The sequence below is a fragment of the Manis javanica genome, chromosome 9 (assembly GCF_040802235.1).
Source record: "Manis javanica isolate MJ-LG chromosome 9, MJ_LKY, whole genome shotgun sequence".
Lineage (NCBI taxonomy): Eukaryota > Metazoa > Chordata > Mammalia > Pholidota > Manidae > Manis > Manis javanica.
Window position 1 is genome coordinate 89,491,333 of NC_133164.1, and position 12,871 is coordinate 89,504,203.

At 41.3% G+C, this 12,871-nt stretch overlaps 1 protein-coding gene across 2 annotated transcripts in view; it reads right to left on the reverse strand.

The window, feature by feature from the left end:
- Positions 1-12,575, reverse strand: part of NPC1 (NPC intracellular cholesterol transporter 1) — a 37,892-nt gene extending 25,317 nt beyond the window's left edge. Inside the window, exons 1-9 of one of the 2 annotated variants that reach the window (XM_073212883.1) lie at positions 12,399-12,575; positions 11,666-11,788; positions 10,616-10,722; positions 8,465-8,640; positions 5,414-5,581; positions 4,640-4,889; positions 2,843-2,916; positions 1,885-2,306; positions 474-700 (exon numbers count right to left, since the gene is read on the reverse strand). In XM_073212883.1, coding sequence (XP_073068984.1) covers positions 474-700; positions 1,885-2,306; positions 2,843-2,916; positions 4,640-4,889; positions 5,414-5,581; positions 8,465-8,640; positions 10,616-10,722; positions 11,666-11,788; positions 12,399-12,464 — 1,613 coding nt within the window. In that variant the 5' untranslated portion in view covers positions 12,465-12,575. The remainder of the gene's footprint in view (positions 1-473; positions 701-1,884; positions 2,307-2,842; positions 2,917-4,639; positions 4,890-5,413; positions 5,582-8,464; positions 8,641-10,615; positions 10,723-11,665; positions 11,789-12,398) is intronic. The other variant, XM_037017674.2, reaches the window with a different exon arrangement.
- Positions 12,576-12,871: the final 296 nt, after the last annotated feature.

The window sequence follows — 12,871 nt, forward strand, 5'->3', positions numbered from 1 at the left end:
CATAGGTTTATATTTTTGTACTATGAAACTACCTCAAAAAAACTTAGCAGGTGGTGTGGATGATCCAACTTTGTTGTCAATCCAGACATGAGTTAGAGAAGGAGTGGTACCTACTGTTCCCCAGTTACACAAAAACGCTCCTACCTCAGGGCGTTTGTACTTGCTGCTTGTCTACTTGGAACACTGTTCCCTCTAATAATCAGAGGCTCCCTCTTTTCCCTCCCCTTTGCAGTCATCCCCACTGCACTCTCTCTCCTTGCCCGGCTTTATCTTCTCCACAGTGCTCATTTCTACCTGGCATTACCGCATGTGTCTATAGTTCATGTTTCCCTCTACTAGAACATGAGCTACACAGGGCAGGGTCCTGTTCTGTTCACTGATTGCCAAGCCTCTAGTTCCTACAACAGCTTGTAGCAAACAGCAGGCACTCAAATATTGGTGGGATGAATGAATAATGGTCTCCAGGCACGTACCGTACACAGTACAGAAGGTGTGTGTGATAATCCGCATACACAAAGAAGTCGTCTCCGATTTTGTGGTCTAGCATGGAATGGCTATTTTGAAAGTAATTTAACACGCTCATAATGGTGCAGTTCTGGTTATATGGTGAGAGAGGGGCCAAGCAGATATCTTGAAGGGTCACAGTCTCATTGTTGTAAGATGCAGTAATGTTTTCGATGGCTATTTGCAAGTCAAGGACCTGAAAGAAGATTTTAAAAATAAGTTCAGAAACCCAAGATTTCTTTCTGCTTTTGACTAATCATTATTGCCCTCAAGGGTCAGAAATAAAGGGTATTCGGGGAAAATTCTTCCTAAGACACGGGAGAGGACGAAGGCACACCATGGTAAAATACCTGATGGCATGAAGGCTGACTCTTAGGGACAGCAAACTGTCATGGAGACCCTGCTTAGAAGCATCCAGAGAGACAGGGGGGTGACACCATTACCAGGACAGAAAGATCTCAGTGCAGGACACATGAACAGCTCCCCTCCCACCCTTCTGCAGCAGTGACCCACAGGATCACAGAGGGGACTCTGGGGCAAATGACCAACAATACACTACCTAATGCCTTGCTCTGTACTATGATTATTTATGTATATTTCCATATTTTCTAATAGAGAATACACTCCTGGAATAAAATGACTACGTTGTGCATCTGTTGCAACAAGCTAGAAAAAGCAACAGACAGTCATTGGCTAGAGAAAAAATTCTGTTGGAAGTCTTGGGACCATATTGATGTTTTTCAAGGTATCAGACTTTCTATAGGCAATAACAGTGTTTAAAGGAAAAGCCATGCAATTATGCAGTCATTCATTAAAATAAGTGGTATGCAGTTTATTCACAGATACAGTTCTCCATGGCAAGTGTGATAAGATAACAAGAAGGCTTAAAGGCCTTTGTAAGAGAACAGGAGGGACCTCATTCCAAATGCACCTCTCACCAGATGCAGGCTGGGAGCCCACATCCAGGCGACGATAAACTCATCCCTGAAGGTAGAGCAGCAATCATCCAGGACGGCATAAAAGGCTTTATTCATCGGGATCCTGGCATATTACTTTACAATTACCAAGAGAAAAAATTCATAAATTCCCAAGATGAATTATAATTACATTCTGCTTCCATGGAGAAATGTTCATCCCAAGTTCAACAAAGAAGCAAGACCTACTATAAATAGAAAAACAGTCTAGAGTGAAGTTTTCATTAGGTAAATGCCTAACATTTGCTTTCTTGGAAGTAAATGAAAAACACCTTTACTTTCACCATAAGAGTTTCAAGATACACCACTACATGCAGCCCCAAACCCAAAGGAGAACTTCTCAGTAAAGTAAAAGCCAACAATCCCCTAGGTTCCCTGGGATTGATTTCTGCACAAAGCAGATTACCTGGTGTAAAATCTCTATGTCCAGCGGAGGTCCAAAGGGCACGTCAGATCCTGAGGGGTAGGGCTGGTAAGTGTGCGTGTTGGTGTGGGGGGCCCGGATGATAAGCTGCTCCGTGCGGAAGAAAGGCCCAAAGTGTGTGTCAAAGTACTCTTTTTCCAGGCGTGCCTGGCTGCTGGGGGCTGACCAGAGGTCAACGGGGTTGGTCGTGACCTGGACGAACACCAGGCCCGAAGAACACACAGCAATGAAGGCCAGGGAGAAGAAAATGATGCAGCCAGGGTTTCGGACGCAGAAAGAGCCCCAGTGTGTGAAGAGCCCCCTGAGACGGCCCTCAAATGCTGCACTAACCGGGTCACAGCAGGATGCCTCCCCTGGAAGAGCAGGAGAGGAAGGGAGGGTGGAGGTTAAGAGCCAAGCCGCTCCTGAAAGCGGAACAGGGAAAGCGTTAGCGACCCCAGCACACGGTGGGACTGCGCCCCAGCATGCCGTGAGACCGCGCCCCCACCGAGGGCCTACACAGGGTCTCCCCAGGCCATCAGCTACCTGTCTGCTCAGGCAGCCGCCCTTCCTGTCTGCCCCTGAGGGCCGCCATCCCCATCCCCCAGAGGAACAATGCTCACATGGCAAGCCTCTGAAAGGCAAAGTTCTCCAAGCAGTCTGCCCAAAGCAGTTCCCAGCAACCTTCCCTGCTACTTCTGCCCTCAGCCCACCGACACAGCACCTCTGCAGCTCACCCCAGCCCCTAATTACTGTCTTGCTATTGTTACTTACTTGGTTCTGATCTGCCACCCTGACTAGATAGTAAATGCCACAAAGGCAAGGACCTGTCTTGATCACAGCTGTGTCCTTGACACAAGCACAGACCCTCTCCCAGAACAGGGGCATAAATGTGTGCTGAGGAAATGAACGCTCTCATGCCAGCAAAATCCTAACCCTTAGTTCAGACAAACATACCTACCTTTGTCACCGGCATTTACAGAGAAAGCTATACTGCCACCAATGGAGGTGTACTCGGAGACAAAATACTGTTTTCTGAAAAATAAAAGCATGTAAGTACTGTCAGTGAACTTCTATAGCATGAGGAGTTCTTCTAACAGCCCCATTAAAGGCTTCCTTCCTCATTCTGCTCTCCTCCCTATTGTCTTCTTTCCTGTAAATTCCCTTACTCTGGGTCCCTCTGCCCACCAATCTCAGGAGAACATTTAAGAAGGCATTAGAACAAATAAAGGCTAATTCCACCTTTTAGCCCTCATTTACATTTAAAACTTTCAGGTCCTTTAAAAGCACAGTAAACACTATATTGCTGTAGCAATGAGCACACCTGGTTTCTAAACACCATTCTTCAATAAAAGGAGCCAGGGATCCCTGCAGAAGAGGTTGATGACAGGGCTGGGGCAGGGAAAATACAAGATGAGCCTGGAACATCTTGTGATTCCGGAAAATAAGAACAGGCTTGAGGAAGGTGGGGCATGTTAGAAAAAACACAGGAGTCAACCGAAAGGTACTCCCATGGTCGAAACCGGAAAAATTTGAGCAACAAAATAAATTACAGTATTGGATAGAGCCCTCAGAATTTAAAAAATTCCATGAGGTAAATATAATTGAATAAATAAGTAAGTAGGGGAGAGGGATAACTGTAAAGAGAAAGTGCAATTAGTCAACACAGAAGGAACGAGGGAAATATGGTCACTATCAGGCAAACACCAGTAGTAACTGCTGAGAACAAGCCCCACGGATGGATGTTAAAACCAGCGGGTGACTGCATGAGAAATAAGATATGGGCACAGCCTTAATGTATCTCCCCTGGGATCTTTATCAACCCCAAAGGGAGACACAGTAACTTCACAGTGGAGAAACCCAGCAGACACTGCCCTACCTGATCACGGTCAGCACATCACTGGTAAAGACACTGAGATCATGCAGCCCTGACATGACACACTGAGAAGGACATCATTTCTGTGATACTCTTGTCAAAATCACACAGCCTCAATGTAATAATGAGACAGTATCAGAGAAAGCCAAATAGAGGGATATTCTGCAAAATAACTAGTCAGTACTCATCCCGAGTGTCAAGGCCACAGAAGAAACAGAAAGACAGGAACTGCTGCAGATTAAAGCAGAAATGTAGAGCACGGAAAGTGAATGTGACATGGGATCCCACAACAGAAAGACAGCAGCAGAGGAAAAACTGGGGAAATCTGAATCAAGGCCGTGGTTTAGCTAATATTTTACCAGTGTTACTTTCGTGGTTTTGATAATTGTATTCTATGGGGGATGTAGGTTGTAATATTCAGGGAAGTTGGTAAAGGTTACATATAAGCTCTGCTATTTTTGCACCTTTTGGTAAGACTAAAATTATTTCAAAATAAAAAGTTAAAAAACATACAATTCTAAATCAAGATGCATTTCTCTAAAAGGACTATAGGACTGCATTCATAATTAGATTTGAATCAGAGTTGGCATCTAAGACTTTTTGTTGAAGGATGGGTGGTTAATGCATTGCATGGTGCTTTAAATCACTCATCATTTTGAATAAATCAGTGAAACCAACTTCAAATGTTCAAATGTCTCAACAGGCCTTTGAAAGTTTACTAGTTGGAGGACAAAAGTAATTCATGGAGTGGCATTAATGCAGCTATTTGTTTCTTGGTCTAATTAATGAAGGCATGCAAAGTGAAAATTAGAAATGCTTCTAATAATTTGGCTTCTTGCCCTGGAGGAAATGGGCAAATTTCCTTACCTGTACAAAGCTTACCTGTAGCACCACATGGCAAAAAATGCCCCAAAAAACACTAACAAAAATGACATGTAGGTGATCCACATGATGACATACATGGCGTCCAGGCCCAGGATTCTCCAGGGGACAGAAGGGAGCGGGGGCTGCGGCTTGGGGCCACAAACCGCTGAGCAGTCCTGGCAGCTGCATGGTGCCGTGACCTCGTCCACAGATTCGTCACAGCCCTTGGTGGCATTGTTCATGGGTTCCATCCCATGGACTGAAAAATCTTCAGGGAGGATTATGTTGAATGAATATCTCAATTAAAAAATTACAGTTTGCATTAAATTATACTTAAGCCCAATGATAAACACAATGAAATCTATATGACACCACCAGAAGAGTAAAAGACTGGATGTTTCTTACTAATTAAATGATTTTGCTGGTTAGTCCTGTAAAGTTTTAAGTTACTTCAAATACTTCTGGGCAAAGGGTTTGTTCTTGAGACCTGAGTACACCACATTCCCAGGGGAAGCCCTCAACTGTGCCTTATCTCCACTGAGGAGCTAGTCTAATACGAGTGTAGAGCTCCTGAAAAGGAGTGCAGAGCTCCTGAAAAGGCCTCTTTAACACTTTTCAGTCTTTTTATAAAACAAAACAAAACAAAAATCATCTCACTCTTTCAGTTAACCAGGGGTGGGATAAATGCTCTAGTTACCTCTCTCCAGTGGAAGCAAAAACCAGGAACTAGTCACCTGAATTTAGTTTCCTATCACAGATTATGAATCCAAACTTGGGAGGCTTTAACCCCACCTGAAAAAATGGGTGTGATGGTGAAAGGGGCCTGGCCGTTGTCCTTGTTGAACATGTACTCAATCCAGTTGGTGGCATTGCAGGCATCAGCGTCCTTCCCACACAGGAGTCCCAGGGCTCTAACGTTACTTGAGGGGGCTTCCACGTCCCGGCAGGCGTTGTACATGGCTAGCAGAAGAATAAGGGAAAAGACTGAAATGCATGCTCCTTTAATTCCCCTGGCGGGATCTTACCAAAGTGGCTCCGACATGAACTCTGAAATCCATCTGCTCTGCAATCAGGAGCCGTGGGGCTGAAATGCAGAGCAATAAACGCTAAGGGCAGGAATGAAAATCACCCCTGAAACGGGCTTATCCTCCAGCAAGTAATATCCCAGGCCAGATTCCAAGTAAATCAGATGTAATAAGCAGACAGGAAAGGCTTAAGTCCTCCTCCTGCATTGCTCACAACAGCCTGGAGAAGTATTCCTCCCACTGCAGAAAGAGCTGCACTAAGGCTGAAGGAGGAGAAGCTGAGAACCTCAGTGCCCCCAAAGTCAGTGAAGTTGGTTCCAGAAAACTTCGGCACCCAGAAATCACAGTTAGAGGACTAAGGAATTTACAGGGGAACAACAGTGTTAAAGCAGAGGTCATGTGCGAATGAACCTAACTACTTTCTTGTTTTTTTTTTTAGCCTTCAAAAAAATATCACACTAAACAGGGATAATGCCAGTGACATTTTGCACCTAAGACAGCAGTAGGAACAGGTCCTGTATTACTAGTTATATGCCAGTTTCTGCTTATCAGAAACTTCCCCCAACTTTAAGGAGATACTTTATAAATTCATCGTGCTTTGCTTCACTTTTGAAAGACAGTATAGCTGAAGTGATAGTTTTCTTTAGAAATGTAATTATTCCATTGCCTTCTGGCCTCTATGATTGCTGTTAAGAAAATCCCCAAGTGCTATTCTTCTAAAGTGATTTATATTTTTTTTCCACTTGCTTTTAAGATGCCTGTCTTGGGAGTTTTATAGTTTTCCTAAGTTCTATTTAGGAATGTATTTACTTTTTTTTTCTAAACAGCTTATTAAGATAAAATTTACATACCATATTATTTAATGTTACACCTATTTAATGTTACAGTTTAATGAATTTTAGCCTATTCACAGGTATATGCAACCATCACCACAATTTTAGAACATTTTCATTGCCTTTAAAGAAGAAACTCAAGTATGTTTTTAGTTTTGTAAGAAACTCCCAGAACATCTTCCAATGTGGCCTCAGCACTTGGCATTCCCACCAGCAACAGACGGGGATTCCTGATGCCCCCCATTCTCACCAGCATTGGGTGGTGTCAGTGTTCTCAGTTTGGGCCATTCTAATGGGTATCGAGTGTCAGTTTAATTGGAATTCCCTAATGACATATGATATTAAGCATTTTTTCATATGCTTGTTTGCCATCCATTCTTCTTTTTTAAGAAAGTATTCAGGGTCTTTTGTACATTTTTCAGTTGGATTGTTTGTTTTCTTATTGCTGTGTTTTAAGAGTTCCTCATACATTTGGAGTAATCAATCGTACATAAGATGTCTTCTGCAAATATTTTCTTCCTGTTTGTGCTTGTCTTTTCATTCTCTGGATGTTTCCAATTTTTCACAATCACAAAAGTACTAAGTGAACAATCTTACAAGGTTCTCTCTGTTTAGAGTTTAGAGTTTCTCTGAGGCAGCCATCTGTGAGTGGAATTTCTGGGATGAGGGTATATTTTTTCAACTCTACCAGGTATTGCAAAATTGCTTTCCAAATGGTTTTCAAAAGCTCCCACCAACTTATGGTCACCGGCAGTTAAGTATATTAAACCTCCCTATTGCTCCACATCCTCACCAAATCTTAGAATTGAACAATTTTTTAATTTGTGCCAATCTGATGTGTGGAAGTTTGAATCTGCATTTCCCTGAATGCTCTATATAGTCATCGTATTTACAAATCTTCTCATTTACGGTTTCTGTTTTTCCTCTCTTGCCTAGAACCCTTAAAGTCCTAAAGACAGTATCTATGTTCACTTCTGAAAATGTCCAATGTTAGGATTTTTAATCTATTTTTTAATATGATATGCAAAAATTTAAAAATAATCTATTTTCTCACTCTATTTATTAACTAGCCCATCTTTTCCTGTAATGAATTATAAAAACGTGTTAACTGTTACATACTTTGCACATGCATGGTTCTGTTTATAACAGATTATTTCTGTCCATTCAGACAGGCTCTTTTATGTCACACCTTTTGGAAGCTTTATTACTAGTAACAAAAACTTATTTTTTGTTGCTCTGGTGATTGGGAACTTTTTCTATTGATTTTCTTTTTTACATACTTAAATCATTACAATTAAATTTGGATGTTACTCTCATAGTCAACAACTTTGCCGAATTCTTATTCTTTTAATTTATAGGTTGTTCTTGGGTATGTTCTTTATTTAGCTATAATCTGCTATTTATCTTAGTCCATTTAAATGACTGTTTTTCACTAATAGGTCCAATTGGTTCTGTTTCTAATCTGTTCACTATTTTTCCCTAGTGTTTCTATTCTTTTAGAATTCTTTGATTTCAGTCATTTTCAACAAACATATGGTCTTTTCCAGACTGTTCTATGACTCCTAGTTGCTGGGATTCTAGTTGCTAGTTGCTGCTCACTTTCCCCTAAAGGTGACCTGTTCCTTCTTAGTCACAATCTCCTCTCCTCTGCCAACTAGTTTTACCCCCCAACTCCTCTCCTCAATTCTGCAGTAATGAAGTTAAACAATTCTTGTCAACTACAACCAAAGTTACAATCATTTTTACAGAAGTAAACTTGCACACGCTAAAAATTTCCATGTGGGAACTTAGAAAGGAGTTAGAAAGAAGTTAAAACAAATACTTTAAGATTGTTTCATAGACCGTAGCTCAACAACTCCCATATGATGCCAGTGGAACTAAAAGCTATCATTTTTACACACAGCTGACAGGACAACAAAAACGAACAACTTGATTCACTGTCCTGATACCAATTGTGAAAGAAGAGTAATTAGAAGATTTCTTACCATTGGCAAAACTCTCTCCAACATAGTACTGTAATTCTTTCACGTTTGTTTTCGTCTGGTTTGTAACAGGATCAACATAATCTTCAATTGCTGTAACATTCAGAAACTGACTTTGTTGAGGGCTACATGTCAGCTCACAAAACAGGTTCATTAGGTTATAAAAACAGGACGGACATCTAAAGGAAGAGCAAATTATATTTTCTATGATCTCAAAGATAATAGGGCAAACAAAAAGATGATTTAAAATAGACAAAGAATATTTAACATTTATTGCAAGGTGACAAATGAATTACAAGGACATATTAAACCTGGCAATTCTAAACCTACAGCCTCATGTTAAATGAAGACACCTCTCTAAAAAAAAGTGCCCTAATTACTACTTATTGTTGTCCAGGTGTAATTTCAAAGCGAGAAAAATGCTTCTCTGAATTCCGCAATTTTTAATTTAAAGACATGTTTTCTTTCTCTTGAAGCTTAAGGGAATTAGGGACATTACGTTGACAATTCCGATTAAGAAGAAAAATGGGAGAAAAATGACATTTACATGTTAGAATTTTAATTTTATAACCTAGCGAAGGACTCTCTTCCAAGCTCCAGATAATCCCTAGGCCCTCTTGAAACAAGAGGATTTCCTGTGACCTGAGACGATAAAACGGACAGCAGTGGTCTCTCGCTGCTTCAGGAGCACACGGGTTCTAATGAGAACTGTAAGCTGTCTGCTGTCCTAAGGGTTCTAAGTTTAGCCTCCTAATGTTGACTTGTTACGCAGCAAGAGAACTCCCTCTCCTCTGTGGTTCACTGTTATCTGCAGAAGCCACTGCTTCGTTAGACTTGCATTCTCTCAATACAACCAGTTAAGACTGTTCTCTACTCTGATCCAGTCCAAGCAAGCACACTCAACATAGGAAGGACAGTGTAGGTATGGCCCTAGCCTTCAAAGCCTCTGGTCTCATGAAGGTGCAGACACCCACACTGACTCTCTTTCAGGAGTTCTATGTTTTACGGCGACAAAAACAGGAACAATTACACAATTCTAACAAAATTACCTGTGGAATGCAGTTTTCCGCCATTGTCCATGAATTATAAACCTATCCCCATATTATTACACTTAATCTCCACAATCATCAATTTTGACAGCTGCATAATATTCCACAGATTGGCATTTTATTACTTATCATTGACAATATGGGAAAAACTTAGTAATCTTTTGCTGTTTATGGCCATAAGGCTTCACCAGGAGTAGGTGCTAAATTTTTAAATGTATTTTGAGTGAATGATGGCTCTAATTCAGCTCTATCCATTAGCCTTCTACAGGACACACTGGCCCGATTAGATTCTCAACTTTTGATCTACTGTTATATTGCAATGTTGTCCTGAAAGAACAATTTAGGGATGGTTTTCCACTCTGTATTGCCAGTTTAAACTTTTGGAAAGAGGCAGGGTTTTCATAGTGGACACCGACTGTCGTGTCCCTCCCCATGAAGGCTTCATTGTCCTTCCCATCCACATTTATCAGGGGTAAGTGTGAAACATTCAGAAAGATATTACAATGTGCTGATCTATAGACCACCACCAACTTGCCTCCTGCACGTGTGAGAACTGCGGGGTAAGCTGAGAAAACATCTGGCATGCAGCCCTTTTCCTACCCTGTCACGGAGAACAGACTGGACTGCAAACTAATTCTGACGAAACCAGCAAACTATGGTAGAATGAGCTTGGTGCCATTTACCAACGGCCAGCTGGACTGAGGACTGGGGCTCTAGCACATCGTGTCACCACAGGAAGAGAGAACTGTGCACACCCCAGGGGAGGTCAGGAGAGGGAGGTGATGCAGAAGACTGTAGGGATGCAGGTCTCCTGTCAAGGACATGTTTAGGGACCATCAGGAACTGCTCCTCCCTAGGCCACAGTGCCAATGCCCTTTGGGATGAAGGCATCTCAGAGGAAACCCAGGTACCAACTCCGAATGGAACTAGGAAAAGAACTATCTGAGAATTTTTACTTCATCAGAAATGATTCTTTATTTCTGAGAAGTCATAAGATTGCTTTCCATAAAATATAACAAGAACTTTTTAAAGGAAATCAGAATGTTACTAGTTCATGAGTACCTTAAACCCACTTTTTCTGTTTTCCTGAGGGTCATCCTCCTACCTGGACAGAAACTGTAGTGGGAGCTGTAGGCTATCTTTCAGTGTCTGAAGCTGCTGAACATCACAACAGAGACTGACGTTGCCAAAGAAGAATCCTGGACAGAGTTCCTTTTGGGTGAAAAAGCATGCATATCAGAATTGCATTGTTAAATAAGGATAAATATTCCTCAGTGAAATAGGTATTCTTTTCATATAATACTTTTTAGGAACACAAGGGAAGGACACACATTTGCAAAGTTCTTATAGAATTCTTTTAAAAGGATATCAGTTTTACTACTGATAAACTAGGGATTCACAAAGTATAAGTAGAGACATTTCAACTTTTTTCTTGTTTGGAAACTCTCTTCCCTTGACACATCATTTTACCTCTTCGCAGGATTTTTAACTTTAATCTTCAACAGAGTGCTATTTACTATTTTCATGAGTCACTCCAGTGAAAATCAAATGCCTTCACTAATTCTGGTGAAAGTAGCAAGTCTAGGAGACCTGCTATTTATGTCAACTTGATTTTAGATACTGAAGCCTCTAAAACCAGTCTTTTCACCTTGATTTTTCCCGTTCTTTTCTATTATCCCTGTGTATCAGGGATGGTCAAAGAAACAGAACAGAGTCCTGGTAGCAGCCAAAGATCACAGGCTCTTGATGGAAAATGGAGGAATCACCACAATGAGCAGAGGACAAGGGAGTCATAGTCCCTTAACAGCTCATCCATTCGGGTCCTGAAATCTAGGAACCAAAAAACTAACTTCTAATATATTTTGAAGAAGCTGCAAGGAAGAACATCTGAGGTACAAAGGTCAGTTCCTAACTATAACCTGCCATTAGGAAACTTTATGAGAAAGGCATTAAGTCAGCCCAGAAAATTAAGCCTCTGTGGTTATGTTATCTTCTCTGCCTTTATGTGCTACAGGTAAGAGTGTGGGATAAGATTTAAGACCATTCGTTTTACATACAACTTCCCCCCAGTTCCCACCCAATAATATTAAGGTATAATTACAGAGGATCTCTGATTAGCATTTTGGGTTCCCAATGTCCAAAATAATGAACTCACCTGCACTAAGTAATATCCGTCCTCCGGCAATGGTTTTGGCGGCCCAGAATATTTGCAATTGTACCTCTTATCTCCACTTGCAATTCCACACTCTCCATACCAAACACAGGACTGTGAAAACACCTACAGAAAGTCAACACAAAACTCAGCAGGTCAGGGCCTCAAGGTTAAAACAAACTTGAGCAGCACAAAGTACCCACTCAACCTTCCAATGTTATCTGCAAAGTGAAGTTACAGCAAGGGACATCTGAAAAGTATTAATTAAAATAGAACAAAAGCCCAAACTGGACTTGCCAAGTAAGTCAGTGAAGTAGGTAATAGAAATTAGTTATTTACATGATTTCTACTTCCTGCCAGTTTGTGGATAAGAGGAAGCCAGTTCCATGTAAGAATCATTAAGAATCAGTGTAGAGGGAAGAAAGCAAGATAGTGTGGGTTTGCAATTACTACGGCACTAAAATTTGTGTACATCTGCATAAGGAACTATGTAAGTTCTAAATAATGAAAGATGTTTCCATTAATTTAGGTTAATTAATATCAGCACATTATTAATAACATGAAGAACAAAACCACAAGGACCAAGAGACCCGAAGGAAGAAGGAACAAGAATGACCAGGTCCCCGAGATTTAAGCAGAAAGCAAGCAATGTGTGAACCTTAAAGAAAACCACCTCAGCAATTTTAAAAGAAAAATTTCAAATCTCTTATGTAAAGACTTCTCAAGAGCCACTCACTGCCCACATGGGAGTCACAAGGCTGCCAGAAACTTGGAGAGGGAAGGAGGGTGCAGTGTGAGTCATCGCATTACTGACAGCCACGGAGCTCCGCCAAGCTGGCCAGGGCGGCAGGCTCGCAGTTTCGCAATCGTCAGTCCCACAGAGAAACAGGGTTATCAAGAAGCAACCATGGCTCCCAAGATACTGGTGGAAAAGCCCTTAAAAAAAAAATGCACAGAACCAACAGAGTGAATTCTCTCCAGTGGCACAGATGACCCGCATGTAGGCAAGGAGCTAAATTGGTTCATGTTGACCCCTAGTTAAGATAGAAATATCATCACAGACCCCCAAGCCCTATAAAAGCATTAAAGAGAAAACAGGCAAATGACTGGGGTGTATGGTGGAGGAATTTAAGGGTCAGTATGACTTATGTCTGAACGCATCCTTTAGATACTTTAAAACAGAAATTATGACTTACCCTATCTTGATTT